This window comes from Sus scrofa, chromosome 8 (assembly GCF_054392235.1).
Source record: "Sus scrofa isolate SSC_HxYL_T2T_F1_AM1 chromosome 8, Sscrofa_HxYL_maternal_Yorkshire_Landrace_v2.0, whole genome shotgun sequence".
NCBI classification, from domain to species: Eukaryota; Metazoa; Chordata; class Mammalia; order Artiodactyla; family Suidae; genus Sus; species Sus scrofa.
The window spans coordinates 130333719-130357520 of record NC_139390.1 but is presented as its reverse complement, the minus strand read 5'-3'; the positions used below and the strand labels follow the sequence as shown (position 1 = coordinate 130357520).

The 23802-nt window shown below is 37.0% G+C and overlaps 1 protein-coding gene across 3 annotated transcripts in view; it reads left to right on the top strand.

The window, feature by feature from the left end:
• The window catches only part of LOC146401045 (uncharacterized), a 269811-nt gene that overhangs the window by 162814 nt on the left and 83195 nt on the right, over window positions 1-23802 (top strand). For 2 of the 3 annotated variants that reach the window (XM_084973389.1, XM_084973387.1), the window contains exon 3: window positions 20610-20685. The exons of the other annotated variant lie outside the window; for it this stretch is intronic. In XM_084973389.1, the coding sequence (XP_084829515.1) occupies window positions 20610-20649 (40 nt within the window). In that variant the 3' untranslated portion in view covers window positions 20650-20685. The remainder of the gene's footprint in view (window positions 1-20609; window positions 20686-23802) is intronic. 3 annotated transcript variants of the gene reach the window in all.

Here is a 23802-nt window from a genome sequence, read left to right as displayed (position 1 = left end):
TTATGTGTCAACTTAGCTAGGCTTAATGATGTCCAGATAGCTGTTAAAACTTTATTTCTGGTTGTTTCTGTTAGAGTGCTCCCCAAAGAGATGAGCATTTGAATCAGTAGACTGAGTAAAGAACATCTTCCCACATCAGTGTATGTGGGCATTAGTCAATCTATGGACAGCCTGAAAAGAAAAAGGCAGAGAGTTGTGAATGTAGTCTCTTTGCTGGAGCTGGGTCCTCCATCTTCTCCTGCCTTTGGACAGCTGCACTCCCAATTTGCAAGCATTGGGACTCACCGGGACATACACCTTTGGTTCCCTTGGTTCTCAGTCCTTTATATTTGGACCGAATTACACAACCGGCTTTCCTGGTTCTGTAGATCACAGATGGCAGCTTGTGGGACTTCTTATAAACCTCCTTTTACATTGTGTCTCTGTATATCCTTATTGGGTTCTGTTTCTCTGGAAAATCCTGATAATGTGCCCCTCGAATTATATCATTCCTTTGTTAAATTGTTACAGTTTTCTAAGAAATTAATTTATCTATTTATTTTCCTTTCTCTAAGTTATTTTCCACCTGAGCCACTTCTTACCTAAAAGAGTAAATTATATAAGCATACTTCCCACGTCTAAGTTAATGCTTTTTTTATTTGCCACATTTCAGATAAATTACAGATTTAGGTGAATTTCTTTCCCTAGTGTGTGAGGAGTTTATTCAGCCAATTCGTATTGAACATACCCTATGTGCCTATTATTGTACTAGAAGCTGGGATACAAAATATGTAAGATAAATAAGAGCCCTGCCTTCACTGAGTTTGCAGTGTAGTGGCAGAGATAAACCTGAAAACAGTCAGTTGCCTTGCCATATGATGAATACCCTAATGCTCCTATGGGAGCCCATGGTTGGTATTGAAGAAATAAAGTTTAAACACAGACCTAAATATTGAGCAAGAGCTAACCAAGAAAAAATGCGAAGGAAGAATTATTCTACATAGAAGAAACGGACGTGCAAAAATCTCTAATGAAGAGTGAGCATGATGTGTTTAAGAAACAATGAGGTATTTTTATTTTGGATAAGAAGGCAGAGTAGAATTTCAAAGTTAGCAATAAATAGGTTAGAAAAGCACACAAAGGCAAGATCATGACTGCCTCTTTCTAAAATTACGAATAATGTTTATTTTTTCCTAAGGGAGAAAGGAAGCCACTGAATAATATCAAATAAGGTAAGGAATGATTACTACTCATTTAGAAAGTGTAACTTGTGGGCAAAGGGAACTGAAGGAAGGAGGTCAGAACCAAAGGCAAGAGAACAGTGTAGCAGATTATTGTAGTAGTGCAGGTAGAAAAGCATGGACATGTAGACCAAAGTAATGGCAGAAAGGATGGAGAGAAGGTTGTCGGCTGTCTACAAAGTTGACTGCTTGAAATTTCATAAAAGTCCAAATGATACCTTCAGTATCTTTAACGATAATAGGTTCACTTCTTCTAGGTTGTCAAATTATTAGCAAAAATCATTCATAATATTACTTTATACCACTTTAATGACTGTAGGATGTGCAGTGATATGCCCTATTTCATTCTTGGTTTTGGTGATTTGTGTCTTCTCTCTCTCTTTTTTTATGTCTGTGTTGTTAGAATTTGATAGATTAAAATTTGATAGATTAAAAAAAACAGACAAACAAAAAAAATCCCCACAAAAAAGTTTCCCCCATGACTTTTTCTGCTGTATCCTTTTTATCATTTTAATGATTTCTTGTTTTCATTTGTTTGTTGTTTGTTTCCTTCTATTTTCTTTGCATTGATTTTACTTTTTCCAGTTTCCTGAGGTAGAAACAGAGGTTATTGATTTAGGATCTTTTGCAATTTCTCACTTAAGTATATTGTGCTATAAATTACCCTCTCAGTACTGCTTTAGCTACATCTAATGTAATTTAATGTTGTATTTTAATTTTATTTCATTATGTATATATAAGTATATATACTTGTTTTTTATTTATATATGTTTGCTTTTTAGGGCTGCATCTGTAGTATATGGACATTACTAGGCTAGGGGTAGTATCAGAGCTGCACCTGCCAGCCTACACCACAGCCACAGCAGTGCTAGATCTGAGCCACATCTGTGACCTACACCACAGCTCACAGCAATGCTAGATCCTTAACCCACTGAGTGAGGCCAAATTGGACCCATATCCTCATGAATACTAGTCAGGTTCATTACTGCTAAGTCACCACGGGAACTTCCTACTATATGTATTTTTAGTTTCCTTTGAGACTTTCTCTTTGACCCATGTTATTTAGAAGTGATGCCATTTTTTGGTTGCCATGTGTCTATTTTCTTTCTGTTATTGATTTCTAATTTTATTCTATTATCTTCATTTTCTGTATGCTTGCAATTCTTTCAAATTTGCTGAGGTTTGTTTTATGGCTCAGGATATAGTCTGTCCTGGTGTTTCATGGATACATGAAAAAAGTGTACTGTACTGTTATTAAATGGATTGTTCTATATATGTGAATTAGATACTGTTGATGGATTATGTCATTTGGATCATCTTTTGCCATACTTATTTTTTTTAGCGAGTATATGATTTTTTTTATTACTTGATGAGTTTTATTACATTTATAGTTATGGAACAATCATCCAGCCAAATTTTATAGGCTTTCCATTCCAAACCCTCAGTGCCACCCTCCAACCCCCAACCTGTCTTATTTGGGAACCATAAGTTTTTCAAAGTCTGTGAGTCAGTAGCTGTTCTGGAAAGAAGTTCATTGTGTCCTTTTTTTAGATTCCACATGTAAGTGATAGCATTTGATGTTGGTATCTCATTGTTTGACTGACTTCACTTAGCATGGTAATTTCTAGGTCCATCCATTTTGCTGCAAATGCTGTTATTTCTTTCCTTTTAGAGGCTGAGTAATATTCCATTGTGTATATGTAGCACATCTTCTTGATCCACTCCTCTGTCAATGGACATTTAGTTTGTTTCCATGTCTTGGCTATTGTATATCGTGCTGCAGTGAACATTGGAGTACATGTGTCTTTTTTTTTTTTTTAACCAGTTTATTTGTTTATTTTTTTTTTTTTTGCAGAATAAAATACATATATTTAAATGCAATTACATTCACACAGATTATTATATCGTGGATCTTAAGAAACAGATTAAGTGACTCCTTCAGGAGAAGTGGAATGGAAAATATGCTGAGACAAATAGGAAATTTATTCTATACTTTATCCCATTTTTTATGGCTTTCATCTTTACTATTTAGTATTATCTATTACATTTCAATTTTTCTCTAAAAATTAACATTATATTAAAATTGTGTATATTATGCAACTAAAATTTATAAAGAAGAAAGCCTTATATACCATTAAATATTTTATATAGCATAATAAAAAGAATAATTGGTAAGAATAACAAAAATAATATACCCTCTGAAAATAAGTAAAATATAAAATGCATAAATTGGTTAAAAAATAGTGGAACTATATAAATATGTCCTCACAATTTGTTACATCTTATTAATTCTTCAGTGTAGGCATTACGCCATTCTAGGTGATGTGATAAACAAGACATTATAGACCTTACATTGTACCATGGAGAGAAATGGTTATTAATAATACAGTTGTAGAACTGTATTATTTAATTGTACAGTGGCATTATTTAATTATAATTATCATAAATTCTTTGATGGAGAGGAAATCAGAATCAGATCTAAGAAGACTTCAGCGTTCCAAGAATGATGTCAAATGACCCCCTTCATGGTGGATTATGCACTTACTTACTATGAGATATATTTCTTCTCCAGAGATTCCTTGTTTGTGTATCAATTGTAGATTTTTGGTTTGCAGTTATTCTGAAGTTTTGATATAAGAGTCTATATGTATATGAGATTGTTTTAAGTTGTTGGTCTCTTAATTGCAAGTTTATCTCCAGTGTCCCACATTTGTACCTACCTCTTCTCATGATTTCTGATTTTGGTGGTGTAATTGTGCATGGATGATATCATACCTTTACTGGTGAGCCTTGTCATTTGTGGAATTTTTGTTCCCTGTTGTGGCCTTTTCTTTTCTGCCTAGAGAAGTTCCTTTAGTATTTGTTGTAAGGCTGGTTTATTGTTGCTGAATTCTCTCAGCTTTTGCTTATCTGTGAAGGTTTTGATTTCTCCTTCACATCTGAATGAGAGCCTTGCTGGGTAATCTTGGTTGGAGGTTTTTTCCTTTCACCACATTAAGTATATCCTGCCACTCCCTTCTGGCCTGCAGAGTTTCTTATTGGGGTTCCCTTGTATGTTACTTGTTTCTTTTCCCTAGCTGCTTTCAAGATTTTCTCTTTGTCTTTAATTTTGGTCAGTTTGATTAATATGTGTCTCAGTGTATTCCTCCTTGGGTATTACTCCTTGGGTTTATTTTATATGGTACTTGTTGTGCTTCCTAGATTTGAGTGAGTGGGTCCTTTCCCATGTTAGGGAAGTTTTCAGCTATTATCTCTTGGAGTATTTTTCTCTGTCCCCTTGTCTCTCTCTTCTCCTTCTGGCACCCCTATAATATGGATGTTGGTGCGTTTAACATTGTCCCAGAGTTCCCTGAGACTCTCTTTATTTGTTTTCAATCTTTTTTCTCTCTTCTGTTCTGTATCTGTAATTTCCACTAATTTGTCCTCCACCTTGCTTATTCATTCTTCTGCCTCCTGTATTCTGCTGTTAGCTGCTTCTAGTGAATTTTTTATTTCAGTTATTGTATTTTGCATCTCTTCTTGTTTAAGTTTTATATCTTGTATCTCTTTGCTCAGTGTTTCCTGTAAGTTATCAATTTTGCCTCAAGTTTATTTCCAAGTCTTGCATCATCTTCAGCATCAACAGTCTAAAGTCTTTTTCCTGGAGGCTGAGAATCTCCTCATTGCTTAGCTGATTTTCTGGGGTTTTTCTTTTCTCCCTCATCTGAGTTATAGTTCTCTGTCTTTTCATTTTTATAGGTTTTTGGTATGGTGACCTTTTTACAGAGAGTAGAATTGTAGCCTCTCTTTCTTCTGATGTCTGACCCCCTGTGGCTGAAGTCGGTATGGGGGGCTTGTTGTAGGCTTCCTGATGGAAGAGGCTGATGCCTGCCCACTGCCCAGGTAGGTGGAGCTGATTCTAATCCCTCTGGTGGGTAGAGCTTAGTCTCTGGCTGGGATTAGAGGCAGCTGTGTGCCTGAGGGGTCTTTAGGTAGCCTGTTTACTGAGGGGTGGGGCTGTGATCCCACCTGGATTGTTGTTTGCCCTGGGGCTTCTCAGCACTGACTGATGGGTGGGGCCAGATTTTCCCAAAATGGCCACCTCCAGAGACAGGCAAGCTGCTGAATATTCCTGAGAGCTTTGCTTCCAATGTCCTTCTCTCACAACAAGCCACATTCACCCCTTTTTTCCCAGGATGTCCTCCAAGAACTGCGGTCAGGTTTGACCCAGATTCCTATGGAGACCTCGCCCTGCCCTGGGACCCAGTGCACATGAATGTCCGTGTGCATCTTTTAAGAATGGGGTCTCCATTTCCCCCAGTCCTGTGGAGCTCCTGTGCACAAGCCCCACTGGCCATCAATGCCAGATGCTCCAGGAGCTCTTTCTCCCAGTTTCAGGTCCCTGCATGTGAGGGTTTGATGTGGGACTCGGAACTCTCACTCCTGTAGGTGAGTCTCAGTGAACCAGTTAGTTTTCAGTCTGTGGAGCCTCCCACCCGTGAGGTATGGGGTTGTTTATATCACGCAATTGCCCCTCTTACCTCTTTATGTGGCCTCCTCTTTTTCTTCTGGAGTAGGGTATCTTCTTTAAGGTTTCCAGTCCATTTGGGTGGAGATTGCTCAGCCTTTAGTTGTGAATTCTGTTTTTTTTAGGAGAGAAGTTGAGCTCCAGTCCTTCTATTCTGCCATCTACATGTGTCTTTTTGAGTCATGATTTTCTCTGGATAGATGCCCAGGAGTGGGATTGCTCGATCGAATGGTAGTTCTATTTTTAGTTTTCTGAGGAATATCCATACTGTTTTACACAGTGGTTGCACCAATTTACAATCCCAGCAACATTGTACTAGGGTTCTTATTTCTGCACACCCTCTCCAGCACTTATTGTTTGTAGACTTTGTGATGATGGCCATTCTGGCTGGTGTAAAGTGGTACCTCATCGTGGTTTTGATTTGCATTTCTCTAAGAATGAGTGATGTTGAACATCTTTTCATGTTTTTTGGCCATCTGTATGTCTTCTTTGGAGAACTGTCTGTTTAGATCTTCTGCCCATTCTTTGATGGGTTTGTTTGTTTTTTTAGTATTGAGCTGTAGGAGGTGTTTATAAATTTTGAAGATTAATCCCTTGTCAGTTGCTTTATTTGAAAATATTTTCTCCCATTCTGTGGGTTGTCTTTTCATTTTGTTTAGGGTTTCCTTTGTTGTGCAGAAACTTTTAAGTTTAATTAGGTCCCATTTTTTTATTTTTGTTTTTACTGTCATTACTCTAAGAGGTGGATCTGAGAAGACGTTGCTGTCCTTTATGTCAGAGAGTGGCCTATGTTTTCCTCTAAGAGTTATGTAGTATCTGGTCTTATATCTAGGTCTTTAATCCATTTGGAGTTTATTTTTGTGTATGGTGTTAGGGAGTGTTCTAATTTCATTCTTTTCCATGTGGCTGTCCAGTTTTCCCAGCACCACTTATTGAACAGGCTCTCTTCTCCATTGTATATTCTTGCCTCCTTTGTCACAGATTAGTTGACTGTAGGTACGTGGATTTAATTCTGGCTTTCTATCCTGTTCCACTGATCTATATTTCTGTCTTTGTGCAATTATCATAAGGTTTTTATGACTGTAGCTTTGTGGTATAGTCTGAAGTCAGGGAGCCTGATTCCTCCACCTCCATTTTTCTTGTTCAGGATGTCTTTGGCTATTCTGGGTCTTTTGTGCTTCCAAACAAACTTTAAAATATTTTGTTTGAGTTCTGTGAAAAATGTCCTTGGTAATTTGATAGGAATTGCATTACATCTATAGATGTCTTGGGTGGTATAGTCATTTTGATGGTATTGACTCTTCCAGTCTAAGAGCATGGTATTTCTTTTCATCTATTTGTGTCATCTTTGATTTCTTTCATCAGCATCTTATACCTTTCAGAGTACAGGTCATTTGTTTCTTTAGGTAGGTTTATTCCTAAGTATTCTATTCTTTTTTATGCAATGGTAAATGGGATTGCTTCCCTAATTTCTCTTTCTGATCTTTCATTGTTAGTATATAGAAATGCAGTCCATTTCTGTGTATTAATTTTTTATCCTGATACTCTGCCAAATTCATGGATGAGCTCTAACAGTTTTCTGGTAGAGTCTTTAGGATTCTCTAGGTATAGTATCATGTCATCTGCAAATAGTGATTGTTTTACTTCTTCCTTTCCAATTTGGATTCCTTTTATTTCTTTTACTTCTCTAATTGCTTTGGCTAGGCCTTCTAAAACTATGTTGAACAGTAGTGCTGAAAGCGGACATCCTTGTCTTGTTCCTCATCTCAGTGGGAGTTCATTCAGCTTTTCACCATTGAGAATGGTGTTCACTGTGGGTTTGTCATATATGGCCTTTATTATGTTGAGGTAGGTTCCCTCTATGCCCACTTTCTGAAGGGTTTTTATTAGAAATGGGTGTTAGATTTTGTCAAAGGCTTGTTCTGCATCTATTGAGAGGATCATATCAGTATGTTAATATGGTATATCACACTGATGGATTTGCGGATATTGAAGAATCCTTGCATCCTTGGGATAAATCCCACTTGATCATGATGTGCAATCCTTTTAATGTATTTTGGATTTGGCTTGCTAGTATTTTGTTAAGGATTTTTGCATCTATGTTCATCAGTGAAACTGGCCTGTAATTTTCTTTTTTTGTGGTATCTTTTCCTGGTTTTGGTATTGGGGGATGGTCACCTCATAGAGTGAGTTTGGGAGTGTCCCTTACTTGGCAATTTTTTGGAATAGTTTCAGAAGGATAGGTGTTAGCTTTTTTCTAAATGTTTGCTAGAATTCACCTGTGAAGCCGTATGGTTCTGGACTTTTGTTTGTTGGAAGTTTTTTAATCATGGTTTCAATTTCAGTTCTTGTGATTGGTCCGTTCATCTTTTCTATTTAATCTTGGTTTAGTCTTAGAAGATTTTACTTTTCTAAGAATTTGTCCACTTGTAAGTTTTCCATTTTATTGGGATATAGTTGCATATAGTAGTCTCTTATGATCCTTTGTATTTCTGTGATATCTGTCGTTACTTCTCCTTTTTCATTTCTAACTTTTTTATCTGGTAATTTTATCTATTCCTGAGAGAGAGGTATAGAAGTCCCTAACCAAAACTGTAGATTAGTTTATTTTTCCTATCAGTTTTTTATTCTTATATTCTTTAGTCTCTTTTGCTTGGTGCATACCAGAAAACTGGTAATTATTATTGTTATATTATTATTATACATTTCAATACATATTAGTCCATATTACTCTCCAATAATTCTCCTTGCTCTAAAGTCTACTTTATCAGATATTAACATAGCATATACTGCTTTTTGTTGATTAATGTTTGACCATATATCTTTTTCCATCCTCTTACTTTCTCTTTATCTATGTAGAATTTATACACTGTGTAAAATTGAATTGTATTTCTTTATCCCCTCTGCCAATCTCTGTGTTTATATTGGCGTCTTTATCCATTTGCTTGTAATATAATTATTGATATGTTGGTATTCAAGACTTCTATTTTATTACTTGTTTTCTGCTTGTTCCCTTTGGTTCTCATTCATTTTTCCTTATTTCTCATTTTGTGCCCTCCTGTCAGTTACTTGAACATTTTTAAAGGTTCAATCTTGATTTATCTGTATTGTTTTTAAGTGTATCTCTTTGTAAAGTTTTCGCTATGGTTGCCTTGAAGGATTTTTTTTTAAACATTATAATACTTTTCCATTTCTATAGTTTCCATTTTGTTCTTTTTTGGTCAATTCTCTATCTATTTTTTTCTGTGATATTTCATCTTGCCTTTTGTTTCAAGATAAATTGCCATTGAGTATGGAAGCATATTTAACTATGGCATCTCATTCATCTTGCCTATACATCAGTTTATTGTCTTTCTCATTCAAGTTGCAGTTGTCTTATTTCTTGTCATAACAGGTGATTTGCCTATTGTGTTAGAATACTTTGGGTTCTATTTATTTATTTATTTTTGTTGTCTTTTTGCCATTTCTTGGGCCACTCCCGTGGCACCTGGAGGTTTCCAGGCTAGGGGTCCAATCGGAGCTGTAGCTGCCAGCCTATGCCAGAGCCACAGCAACGCAGGATCAGAGCTGCGTCTGCGACCTACACCACATCTCACGGCAACTCCAGGTTGTTAACCCACTGAGCAAGGGCAGGGATCGAACCCGCAACCTCATGGTTCCTAGTCGGATTCATTAACCACTGCGCGCCACAATGGGAACTCCTGGGTTCTATTTAATTTTTAGTTTTTTTAAAAAGTAGCCACACTATTTGAGTTTTGACCTATTTTTTTGAGCTATAGTTCTAATGGCTGTTTAAATTTCAGAGCCTTTGTGGTGGTAATTTGGTCTGCATGTTTTACGTGGTGCTGCTGGGCTTTCCACCTGTCTCTGCTGGTGCTGCCTAAGAAAGTAGAATGGGATCCTCATCCCAGTTGCTGGGTGCTTCAAAGTTTAGGACAGCAGGGTTACACATGCCTCCTGGCTTCCTCATGTTTCTGGGAAAGGAAAGGGATTTATAGGCCTGCTGTGTAAAAGAGACTTCATAGGTCTGGCAGTTTGTTATTTTTGGGTCCATCTTGCTGATTCTGCCCACCAACTAAATCTGCTGGACAGAGGAGGGTTTTCTGGATCTCCCTGATTACTGTGGTTGAGTCTCTTGCCTTACTCAGTTCTGGCTGCTATAATAAGATACCATAAACTTAGTGAGTTAAAGAGCAAACATTTGTTCCTCACAGTTCTGGAGGCTGAAAGTCCCACAAGCAGTGCCATTATGGCTGGGTTCTTAGTGTGGGGCCCTCTTCCTAGTTTACAGATGGCCTTTTTCTTGCTGTCTCACAGGACGGAGAAAGAAAGAGCCCTGGTCCTTTAATATCCTTGTATGGACATCAACGCCACCATGGAGTCTCCATCCTCATGGCCTTATTTAATCTAATTACCTCGTAAAGCTCCTATCTTCAAGTTTCATCACCTTGGGGGTTAGGAATTCAACAGAGAATTTTTAGCAGACCCGAATATTTAGTCTATAGCATCTTTTCTACCTCTTGGCACCCCCCGACCTAATTTCTGGGTAGGGGAGAGGCAGCAGCAGTCTAGTAAAAGAGACTCTTTGAGGACTCCTTGCCGTGGTTTCTCTTGACCACTCAGTGTTATTGGGCAGAAAAGGAGTATCTCAGGATGGAAGATGCTTTCTCAAACCAGGCCACTTGTTGTAATTGAGTTTGTCCTGCTTATTCTGCCCAGTAACCCCTAGGCTCTTGGAGGAAGAGGAGAAAGATATTGCTTCCCCTGGATGCTTTCTGTTGAGAAGGTTACTTTTTGATCCCCTTTCTGTGGTTCCAGCCTTCTCTGACATCCTCAGAGGGTACTCCTGTTGGATCTCAGAAGAAAAATGACCCTAGCTGGGCTGCCTTCTATTGCTAGGTTGTGGTTGGCAAATGCTGGGTCTGCGAGTCCTTACTCCATTGGGTGGAAGTAACATAAGATAGCCTGATGCTTTGCTTTTCTTCCAGTCCTAGGGTCCAAAACCAGTGTGCTTTTTCATCATCTTTCCCAGTTCTCCTTTGGTTGTCAGTTACATTACTTCCAAGGTTTATTGCAGTGCTTAGTAGGGAAGAGCTTGGAGAAATAAATCTGTATGTTCTTATGTGGACCAGAAGTCCCATGCAGTTTACTTTTCATGATTGGGTTTTAATAGCTCTGCAAAAAAGTGCACTTCATGCCTAACATCCATCCCTTAAATATTTGAATTTTTTGTTTATCTGTTTCTCTAAATTTTAAAGCAGGGCTGCAGTTCTATGACAATATAATAATATTATTCATCTACTAGCAACTCTCTAAGATTTATTTCAAGTTTTAAAATCCCTTGATGATGACCTGCTCTTTGCTTTTGTAGCTGGAGTGAAGTTTTATGATAACTCAACCACCAAAGTTTTGCAACACTTATTCACTGAGGAACTTCTCTTAAAATGAGATTAGGCAGCTTTGCATAAAATAAAATAAAGAGGATATAATTTGGATTAGTACTTATATTTAAAAACATATTTAGGTGGAGAAATATGTTAGCCAAGAAAATGATGGAAGTCCTGAGGGTGTTGAAAATATCGTGAATGTCTTCTTTAGCAATTAGATGTAGGTTGAGAGCAGTGAAAATAGAAATTTTATTTGGAGAGCTATACCTCTAACTGGTAATTTTCCAACAAAGTTTTTCGAAGTTCTATGAGGACAAAAAGAATTGTTAATTAAACGTTTAATATCATTTATAAGAAGCATAATGGTTTGAGTGACCATTGTAGCCTTGGTACCATTGTAGCAACTGGTACCATGGTACCACTGTAGCTACCATTGTAGCCATGTTGTATTTTTATGGGATGCCATTCAAACATTAAATTAGAAACCATCAAATAACATGTAAACATTGAACATGTGCCCATTTTACAGTATTTGTTGTAAAATTTTACTCAGTAAATTATTAAGGCTTTTATAAATCTAATAACTCTGGTTTTATGACATTGCTGGGCATATATATGATTTATTTGCTGCCAAGACACTGGGTAAGAAAGCAGTATTTAACTATAACTTGCCCATGGGAAATAAGTTTCATTTATATGTAGTGGTTTCTGCTAGCAAATTGTGGAGAAAAGTTGGAACTATTACTAATAATAAATATTTCTGTGCATAAACACATTCACTGAATAATTGAAACAAAATTGCTCAGATCAAAATGTGATCAAATTATATGGCTCTAGAATAATCACTTTATATATTATTCACTAATTTTAAATTGTTATCATTATACTTTTCCTCTTTGATTTACCAGTAGTAGGTTTTTGATCCAAAATCTCTTCATCATGGACTCTGATATACTACTCTGTTACACAGATTTTGCCTTCTTTTTTTCTTTATGGTATCTAGGGCTAAAAGGATTTTAATCTGAGCATTTATTCTGAAAAAATCTAATTCACTTCTCCAACCATTTAGGATTAATCTGTTGGCAGCAATGGAAGCCCTGGAGGAGCTATTCACTCTCTCAGTCTAGTGTGCAGAACAAATTAGTACTTTCCAAAATAATATCAATTAAGCCAACATAAAATGAGTATCTATATTAGTCTCCAGGGGCAAGTTACAGTATCTCTCCAGAAGAGCTGCCATTCAAGGGCAATGCTTTCTCAGCTTGCATAATTATGGTTCTTTTATGTTATACTCCTATAATGCAAGGAGTCTGCTTTTGCTAGGTGCTTCTATTATTACTGCTCCTACTACTGCTACTACTACTGTTGCTGCTGCTGCCACTGAGTTTGCACACACACATACTCACGTGCCCACATGTAAGCATACCCCACATACATTTTTTAACCTATAAATTTTGGCATTTCATTTTGACACTTGTCCTGGGTAGGAGTCCAAAGACCTGTATTCTTTTTCTAGCTCTTTATAAGTAATCTATGACCTTGGGTAATTCATTTCATTATTGTATGAGACCGTTTCCACATTTGTAAAATGTGAATGTTGGACTAGGTCATAGGTTAGCAAACCACAGCCCTTGGACCTGCTTTGATAAATAAGGTTTTATTGAATTGAAACACATTCATACTCATTTATTTACGCATGGTCTATAGCTTCATTCACACCGCATCATCAGATTTGATTAGCTATGACAGAGATAATATAGCCTGCACACATAAATACTTACTGTCTCCACCTTTAAGAGAATGTTTGTCAGTTCTGGACTTGATCATCTACACATCTTTTCCAGGTGTATATTTATCACTCAAGAAGATTCTTAAAGAATCTTATGATAATAATTTTAATCATTATTTTATCTCATTAATCATCTTATTATTTATCTTATCAATTATCTTAGTATAAATAATTTTAATAATGTTAATATTAATAACATTAATAGTAATTATATATTATATTATTAATTATCTCATTAATCTATATAATTATTCTTATAGAATCTTATATTATGATAATTTTTAATTTTTTTTTTTATAATAATAGAAAAAATTCTTCATGAATCCAAATGACAAAAATCACCTTGGTCCTTTTAAGTAGTGGAATTGTGTCAAGATATAGTCTATTGAATAAAGACAGAGTGATAAACCCAGTAGTTGTCATATTTTTAGTAAGTTGTCTGTTTTCCCAATGCTTCAATCTTGTCATCTTAATGAAGGCTAATATTAAATCAGTCTCCATTTATTAGTAGACTTTTATTCAAAGTCCACTTTAACTCATTATGAGGAGTAAAAGACACAGCCACACCCAAATAATCAGACATCAAATGGAAGAAAAAAACATAAAATGAAAATATAAGCGCCTGGAATTCATGAACTCATAGAAAAAATTAGATACATATAAAAACGTGTGTGTGTGTACACATTAAGTGACAGAGGATATTGGTAGTGAAGGCTTGAGTTTTATTATATATTAGGGAGGAGACTTGGCACTCATATTGGATTGATGCTTCACTAATGTGTTTTATTTTTCTGTAACTTTCAAACCAGCAGTAATTGACACTGTCAATTAAGTGGCCATTGGGGGGTGATGAACTGCCAATTTTTGAATTAGTGAAAAACTTTAAAATCTGTGATCATGAACTTATCTTTCACAAAGAGGCAAATTGGGAATTATTGCAACATTGTGAGGAAGAGAATGAAAGCCTCAATTTACTGTAAAACTTTTGAACTGACAAATGAAAGTGTGTGAAGGAGCACAGACTAAATCACACAAGAGAAATGGAGGGTAGTTGCATAAGCTAATGTCTGACTATCCCTTCGTTTTTAGTTCTCATAAACTCTTTATCAGCTGGGCTATCACAGTGTTTATCTGAAATTTATTTAAATTTTGTTTGCAGGAAATTGTGTTCTAGTTTTGGTAAAATGGCCGTAACTGTTCCCTTCCCGATATCCTCATTCCTTGCAATGTGATTTTGGATGTCCTTCCATTACGTGGGGAGTCTGTTCCCCATAATTTAAATCTGGACTGGCCTCATGACCTGGTTTGGCCAACTGAATTCAATGGCATTTACTGTGTGCCCATTTTGAATCGATTTCAAGGGCCTTTCCCTCTCTGAAGAGGGCCCCACTGACCTTTATGTCATAATACGTTAAACGCCCTTAGGTAATCCTTCTCCTATGAAATGGGGCTGGCCTGTGTATTCAAGATAGCACAGTGGAAGAGGATGTATCTGACCTCCTAAACCAGTCCTCAGGGTGTTCTAGCTCCTGCTTTGGACTCTTGGAGTACTGATGAAGGTTAGCCAGCCACCTACTATAAGGACACCCAAGCAGTCTCATGGAAAGTTCTCTGTTGAAGGAAACTAGCCTGTCAGCATCCATCTGACAGTCCTGAGGCTGAACTACCTTGAGAAGAGATCCTCAAGGCACACTCAGCCTAAGGACAACTGCAGCTGTGGGTGACATTTGACGGCAGCCTCCTGAGAAGCCCCAGGACACTATTTTCAACCACGCTGCTCTTGAATTCCTACCCCACAGGAACTTGATTATGCTTCTTTTTAAACCAATCATTTTTGTACGTTTGTTATGCAACAATCTTTAACTAATAAACTATAATCAGGTAGGGTACATACGGCCTTAGCTGACCTAAGAATGATTGCCCCTCGGAGGGGCAGAGGCTGTATGTGTGTGTGTGTGTAATACATTTAAATCTCTCTATCTTGAGAGACTTTACTGTTTCTCTACCATGAGTAAATTCTCACTCTGTATGTTTCTACCTTTTTTGTCTCTTCCTTCCCTCCCTTTAGTCTCAGTTTTATTAGATTATATTATTTTAACTTGTATTTCATTTAACATATTTATCATATATTTTAATTTATTATATTATTTACTATTTGATGTATCATATTTAAATTAATTTCTTTTGGAGAGATTTATAAAAGGAGTTTGACATATCTACACTATGAAAAATTCGTGTCTCCTTTAAATTCTCAAACTTTGTTAGTTACAGGAGTATTACATTATCTATATTTTGAATTATAGTATTAACCATACTACTTATATTTCTTTTAGTCCTAGGCCTTTAGAGTCTTTTCTACTTGTATCATTAACTTCTTAGTTGACCGAAGTTTATTCCTTAATAGTTTCTTCAATAAGACCTATAGGAACTGATTTCTTACACAGTCAAAAAAAATTTATCTTGTCTTTATACTTGAATGGCTGGGAATAAAATCTTTGAGTTACATTTTCTTTAAGGATGTTAAAGGCATTGCTCCAATGTATTCTCTAGTGTCCATTGCTACATTAGGGAAATCTGAAGTCAGCCTTACTTGTTTCATACCAAGAGGGAATTTAATATTTCTGATGAGCTGTCAAGGGGTTCTTATTTTCATTTTTGAAAGCAATTTAACACTTAATGCTGAGTGTTAACATGTAACAGCTGTATGAGATAGGTATAATTCTTATCACATTTTATAGGCAAAATAACTTTTCCCAGTGCCACAGAGGAAGAAAGTGATGCTGAAGTCTCATTTGGAAAGTTAGGAGCAAGTGCATGAAGAATGTTCTCTCAATACAGGGGTGAAATTACAGGAGGATGTGTGGCAAAAATTGAATAAATGACTTGAAAAATCAAACTGAAAGTCTCTTCTAGAATATGGCCTAAAAGGACAAAGTGATGAAAAGCATGGAGAATACAGCCAAGAATTTCAAATTTTGAGAGTTTCAGCAGTTCTCTAATTGGACAATTCTCCACTTCTCTAATTGGAGATTAGAAGAAATAAAATGAAAACTGATAGAAAAAAATCTCTGAGCTAGAAAAACAAACAAAACAAAGATTCTTCAGATTGAGAGCCAAGCAAGAACTCTGACAAACAACTTTAATAGCTTTATAAAATGTAATAACTCAATGGAAAAGAAAAAAATCCTAAAAACATTCAGGATAAAAATAAAACAAAAATAAAATAGACTTATGAACAGCCTTAAAAAGTCTTACAAATGTCTCTCACAAAAAACTGAAGCCTCCTCCAATTTTTTCTTTTCTTTTTTCTTTTTTTCTTATAATGTAAATAGACATTAATTTAGAGGTAAAAGTGAATTAACAAAACTTTTAATTGTGAGAATCAAATACTTTATCTTTTTAATTTTTTCACAGACCTTATTAGCTTCTTATATACTGTAAAATGTTTATTGTATATTTATCTTCATGGGAATGTAAGCTTTATTAAATAGATGTTTCTGACTCTTTACTGATTGTCCTTGATACTTACAACAATGACTGAAGTGAAATAGATGATCAGAATTACTTATAGTATAAATTTTTTATAATATCAAAATACTGAGAACTTCTTAAATGTTCATTAACAGGAGAATGGTTAAGGAATGTGTAGTATAATCAGATCAGGCACCAGTTAAATGGAGGGACATTGTCATTATGCTATTGAAGGCAAAGACATAAAACCTGTATGAAAGCATGTAGATGTCTAAAAAATGAACTGAGAGAACATATTCTGAAATACTAACCATAATTGCCAAGAGGAACTGAGAAGCGTTGGTCAATTAAAGTCAATTAAAAGTTTCTTAAAACTTATTTTGTGCCAGGTAGTCTTCTAGAACTGGGGTATAACAAGTGAATAGGTTCTATCATAAGTGACTAGATATAGTTCCCAGTGTTATATCTAGTCACTTATGATGGAGCATGAGATAACGTGAGAAAAAAGAATGTATACATGTATGTGTGACTGGGTCACTTTGCTGTACAGTAGAAAATTGACAGAACACTGTAAACCAGCTATAATGGAAAAAATGAAAATCAATATTAAAAAAAAAATCAAGTGAACAGGTTCTTACCATGAGGGTAATTACATTTTCTTTCTTTTTTTTTAATTTTTATTTTATTTTTTTTATTGTTATTTTCCCCAACACACTTTTTTTTCCCCACTGTACAGCATGGGGACCCAGTTACACATACTTGTATACATAGTTTTTTCTCCCATGGTCGTGCTCTGTTGTAAGTATCTAGACATAGTTCCCAGTGCTACACAGAAGGATCTCACTGCTAATCCATTCCAAAGGCAACAGTCTTCATCTATTAACCCCAAGCTCCCAGTTCCTCCCATTACTTTCCCCTCCCTCTAGGCAACCACAAGTCTATTCTCCAATTCCATGATTTTCTTTTCTGTGGAAAGGTTCATTTGTGCTGTATTTTAGATACCAGATATGAGTGATATCATATGGTTGTCTTTCTCTTTCTGACGTACTTCACTCAATGTGAGAGTCTCTAGTTGCATCCATGTTGCTGCAAATGGCATTATTTTGTTTTTGATGGCTGAGTAGTATTCCATTGTTTATATATACCACATCTTCCTAATCCAGTGGTCTGTCAATGGACATTTAGGTTGTTTCCATGTCTTGGCTATTGTGAATAGAGCTGCAGTGAACATGCGGGTGCATGTGTCTTTTTTAAGGAAAATTTTGTCCGGATATATGCCCAAGAGTGGGATTGCTGGGCCATATGGTAATTCTATGTATAGATTTCTAAGGTACGTTCACACTGTTCTCCACAGTGGTTGTACCAGCTTACATTCCCACCAACAGTGCAGGAGGGTTCCCTTTTCTCCACATTCCCTCCAGCATTTGCTATTTGTGGACTTATTAATCATGGCCATTCTGACTGGTGTGAGATGGTACCTCATGGTAGTTTTGATTTGCATTTTTCTAATAATCAGGGATGTTGACCATTGCTTCAAGTGCTTGTTGGCCATCTGTATATCGTCTTTGGAGAAATGTCTGTTCAGGTCTTTTGCCCATTTTTCCATTGGGTTGTTGGCTTTTCTGCTGTTGAGTTGTATAAGTTGCTTGTATATTCTGTAGATGAAACTCTTGTCAGTTGCATCATTTGAAACTATTTTCTCCCATTCCATAGGTTGTCTTGTTTTCTTTTTGGTTTCCTTTTCTGTATAAAAGCTTGTCAGTTTGATTACGTCCCACTGGTTTATTTTTGCTTTTATTTCTGTTGCTTTGGGAGACTGACCTGAGAAAATATTCATAAGGTTGATAGCAGAGAATGTTTTGCCTGTGTTTTCTTCCAGGAGTTTGATGGTGTCTTGTCTTATATTTGAGTTTTAAAGCCATTTTGAGTTTATTTTTGTGCATGGTGTAAGGGTGTGTTCTAGTTTCATTGATTCACATGCAGCTCTCCAGGTTTCCCAGAAATTCTTGCTGAAAAGACTTTCTCCCATTTTATGTTCTTGCCTCCTTTGTCAAAGATTAATTGACCATAGGTGTCAGGGTTTATTTCTACACAGTACCTTTCAAAATTGCACCCCCAAAAATCAAATACCTGGGAATACACCTGAACAAGGAGGCAAAGGACCTATATGCCAAGAACTATAAAACATTAATCAAGGAAATTATAGAAGATGTAAAGAAATGGAAAGATATTCCATGTTCCTGGGTTGGAAAAATTAATATTGTAAAAATGGCCATACTATCCAAAGCAATCTACTGATTCAATGCAATCCCTATCAAATTATCCACGACATTTTTCATGGAACTAGAACAAACAATCCAAAAATTTATATGGAACCATAAAAAGCCCAGAATTGCCAAAGCAATCCTGAGAAACAAAAACTAAGCAGGAGGCATAACTCTTCCAGACCTCAAGCAATATTATAAAGCCACAGTCATCAAGACAGTATGGTACTGGTACCAAAACAGACATACAGACCAATGGAACAGAATAGAGAATCCAGACATAAACCCAGACACCTGTGGTCAATTAATCTTTGACAAAGGGTAATTACATTTACATAGGTGGGGGATAGGAACATATAAGCCTAAGTAAGATAATTTTAGGATCTGAGAAATGCTAAAGAGAAGATAAAATAGAGTTGTATGCTGGAGTCTAACTTTGAAGATACTGGCTGACTTGTATTGCTTGGGCAGGACAGAGACCCTGAAAGGATAATGTTTAAGTTGAATCCTGGATAAGAGAAGGAAGGTGGCATAAAGATCATGGAGATTTAGAAATTAAGCAATGGAAACAGAAACAGGAAAAAAGAAACCATCATCACATGCAGAAAACCTGGGATGGGCATGAACATGGTAAAGGTGGAAGAAGAAGTTGAAGGCCATGTAAGTGGAGCACAGCAAATGAGGCAGGGAAGGACAAGTTGGGAGGAGTAGGTGGCACGGTAAAACAAGTAAGCTAAGGGCTCGGTCAGCCTTGTGGCCTGAGAATTGTGAGATAAGTGTAAAAGGGGAGCATGGATGGACTTTAAGAAAGACGGCATTGTGTCTCATGCTTTACAAAGAAGTGGTAAATGGACAGGATGATTAGCAGAGAGTCAAGAGTGACATTCGGGAGTTCCCGTTGTGGCTTGGCAGTTTATGATCCTGCCTCGTATCCATGAGGATGTGGGCTTGATTCCTGGCCTCGCTCAGTGGGTTAAGGATCCCACTGTGAGCTATGGTGTAGGTTGGCTCGGATGCCGTGCTGAGGCTATGGTGTAGGCCTGCCACACTGTAGCCAATTTGACCCTATAGCTCTGATTTGACCCTAGCTTGGAAACTTCCATGTGCCACATGTACAGCCATAAAAATACAAAAAAAAAAAAAATTAAAAAAAGAGTGACATCCAGAGACCAGTTAGAAAGTGACAGAATTAACCAGATATCTCAAAACAGAGTAGTGAGCAGTATGACTTCTACTTGTCAACATGCATTCTTCTCTTTCTTTTCCTCCCTTCTTCCCTCCTTCTCTCCCTTCCTTCTTTGTTTCCATGCTTCCTTCCTTCCTCCTTTTTACTCCTCTCTTCCTGCCTCCCCCTTTCACCCTTTCTTTCTTTCTTCCTTTCTTTCTGTAATGGGCACATAAATTGTGTCATGTTGACTGTACAAAATATCTCAAAAATTCGCATTGTTCTAGATAAGGTCTCAGAGATAGAGAAATAACACTGATTTTTTTTTGTCTTTTTGGGCAACAGTTCTAATTGTTGCAAACATTTGGTTTGAAAAGAGGCAGAGATTTACTTCATCCTATTTATACTGCTTTAGGGCATATTTGGAGTTTCAAGTGGGAGGTGTCTCCTTGGCAGTTATCACTTATAACCCATCGCATGTATTACAGGGGGAAGAGTGTGTGCATTCGTTGTGTGTTCAATGGCTCGTAAAAAGAGCTGACCTAAGAGACATCCACAGTATTTGGACAAATACTTGTTACGCTCTAAAGTGTTTTCGAATAACAGTTTTCCAGCTCAGGGTAGTATTGGAAATGTCTTGAGATGTTTAGAATCTCTCTCAACTGCAGAGATTTTGCTGTTTGTATCTGGCAGGAAATAGCTGGTCTACAGGCACAAATTTGCTAATATCCACCAAGGAAGCAATACAGGTTATTAAATTAGAAATTTACACTGTGGATCTTAAAATAATTTCTTATATCCCATAGGAGAGAAGATTTTGCTGACCCATTCCCCGCAAATAATTAAAAGGAGTGTGATTTCACCTCTAATTGGATTGCTAAGGTAATCACTTTATTAGCACTTGATGTGCATGTCATTCCAGGGCATATACACTTGTCAGTTCACATTTGATCCACTCACAGAGGGTTAATGTGCCAATATAGCCAGAAGCTGAAGAGGGCTGGTGCAGTATGCCAGTGCTGCTATTTATGATGTCATGAATCTATAGCTTGATTTGTTTTGCTCATCTCTCACTATGGTGTATTTCTTCTTTAGAGTAGCAAGGATCACTATGTGGATTAAATTATTGGATAATAGAAGTAACTATGCTTATTTGCATAACAGTATTAGCATAAAAGACAGTAAATGCAAATAAAATACATCCATTTAATAAACTTACCATGTGAGAAGTGTCACTTACCTCCTTTTCTGAGACAGGAAGGTAGTCAACCAAGTTATCTATAAGTGAATAGGAAACACTTGTGATAGTTGTAATCCCAGATCAACACTAGGTAATTCTGAACATGCATTTGCCCATTCTAAACTACAGTCTTGATTATTGAAGTAGCTGTGATAATAATGTTCTGTGTAGTAAATAATGTTTATTTGACTGTACAAAATGTGGAGTAATCATGTATCCTTGTTTGCATTTGATAAATTCACTCTATGTCTGTTATAATGGCATTTGGTCTGGTTTGGCATTTGTCACTCTTGAAAGTATCCTAGTATTGACGACAAAAAGCATTTTTGCTCCAGCTCTTAAGCCCTTCTTACAGATATGTTCAGGTCCTGCCGTATTCCTAAGCAGCCCAAAGGGCTTGGGGGAAGGTGACTCTACCTCCATCTCCAGGAGGGATTCCTGATAGTGTAACGCAGTGACTGATTTGGGAACTCATGCTATACTTTATCTAGTATTCTCCTGGGGACACTTTAAACCCACTGTGGTCACAAAATCTGAGTGACCTGACTAAAAATAAAAGGAAAGATTTATTTTGCCTTTTTGGAAGGGGGAAAGTTTTTTCCTTCCTTTGAGAGTCAGCATGGATGGCTATTGTCTCAATCGTTAACAGCAGTTGTCTTGCAACCATGAGGGCAGGTAGCTTGAAGATGAAGTTGACCCAGAGGCAAATTAGGAAAATCTCTGGCATCCTGTTTATAACACACCTGACAACACTCCACCTTCATGTGTTTTGCTCTTTCAGATAATAAAGGATTTTATTGTTCATGCCAGTTGAGGTAGTATTTTTTTTGAAATAAATTGTAGCTAAAATAAATACACTTTCTCATGGGTTGTCTCTAAGGATTAAAGAAGATTATTCTTATGAAATGCTTAGCACAGTGTTGGGAAGAGTAAATAGGAATTTATTTATTTATTTTTAATATAACTGGAAGAATGTAGCCTAGATCTGTTGCAGTCTTCTTAAAATCAAATACAGCTCCGTGTTTTTAGCAAGATAGGATACTCTCTCCATAACATAGATCAGGCAACCAAATGTAGACAGGAGTAGGAAGCACAAAGGTTTTCATTCTCAGCATCTAAATTCTCTTCAGGATATGACACAGTTTCCTGCTGGAGGGGAAGGAGCGTAAGTTTAAACATCAGCCTGAGTGGACTAAGTCCTCATAGTGGACATTTGTGTGTGATTGTGTTTGAGTAGGTGTGCGCATAAGTGCATGTGTCTGGATGTGTTGTATGGAGTCATCTCATATCCAGTAATGACACTCAAAATATTGTGGGAAGAGAAACTGTTTTTCTCCATTCGCAACCCATGTGGTTTGACAGAGGGCTCCAGTGTCCTTCAGGTGGGAGCATGTATCCAAAAGCCAGCTGGAATCAGGGCACAACTCTCTCCCCAGTCAGGAAAGGACATGTGCCTCAAGCCGTGTCAATAAGAACTGATTGCATTTGCATCACATGGCTCTTGCTAAAACAATGAAGAAATGAAGAACAGTGCACTCTGTCAACCCTACTCTTGAATTTGAAAGCATATATGGCTAGAGCTGCTACCACCGCGAGGAAGCTGGTATTTCATAGCACTTATTTAGCTATCGAAGCCAAGAAGTTCTGCAGCTGTCTCTCTCCTCTCTACTTCACTATGTACTCATTGTTCAGGGCTTCGTAACTCCCTAATGTAATTATTTCATGGAGGAAGTGAGTGAATTTTGAGGGGGGAACCAAATGTATATTAGGCTCACTGGGATACACAGTGAGCAAAGTCTTTGCCCTTGAGGAGATTCTGAAAAAGTTTGCAAAGCATGCTGCAAGGCAGTTAAAATCACTCAGCCTCTGAATATCTGCACTGCAGTATTTTCAAACATTAGACATACTATCAAGGGCCCCCTCTTACAATGCATTCGAAGAGAGTTGATGCATAATTTTTTGGCTATAGAAAAAAATTTTAAATTTGGTCATCAAATTATAAAATGATTTTAAAAGCCAGTATTAAACTCAAAGCCTCTCCTCTACCTTTTCACACTGCACAACTAGTTTGAAGACAAAAAAAGGAGCTTCAAGATGTCTAAGTCTACAGATAAAAATCAAGCTCTCCAGTTCCATACAACTGAAGAATGTGTCCTCAGCAGGAGGCAGGAGTGTTGCACACATTTTCTCGATGAAAGTATCCATAAAGACCAACATCTGGGAGGAAGCCAGCCGGCTTTGAGTTTACGAAGACCCTATCAATTTATGCAAAGACAGAATTGCTGAATTAAGATAAATTCTGAGATTCTGATAAAAACAAAAAAATGTGAAAAACCAAGATAGCAAAAAACCCCTGAAAACCTCTTTGTCTGTCCCCAATCTTATTTCCCATTTGTTAGGTAAGAAAAATCAGAGCGCTATTAGTGGAAGGGAATCTGAATCAGTTCTGTGCTCTCATAATCTGATGCCTGACAACTACAGGGAGAAGAAAATAATATGTTAAGAGCTGGCCAAGATGCTTTGCCCACCAAGATCAACCCCTTAGAAATGTGAATTTTCCAAGTTCCCATCGTGGTGCAGTGGTTAATGAATCTGACTAGGAACCATGAGGTTGCAGGTTCGATCCCTGGCCTTGCTCAGTGGGTTAAGGATCCGGTGTTGCCATGAGCTGTGGTATAGGTTGCAGACATGGCTTGGATCCCTCATTGCTGTGGCTCTCCATATGCCGCAGGTGTGGCCCTAGAAAAGGCAAAAAAAAA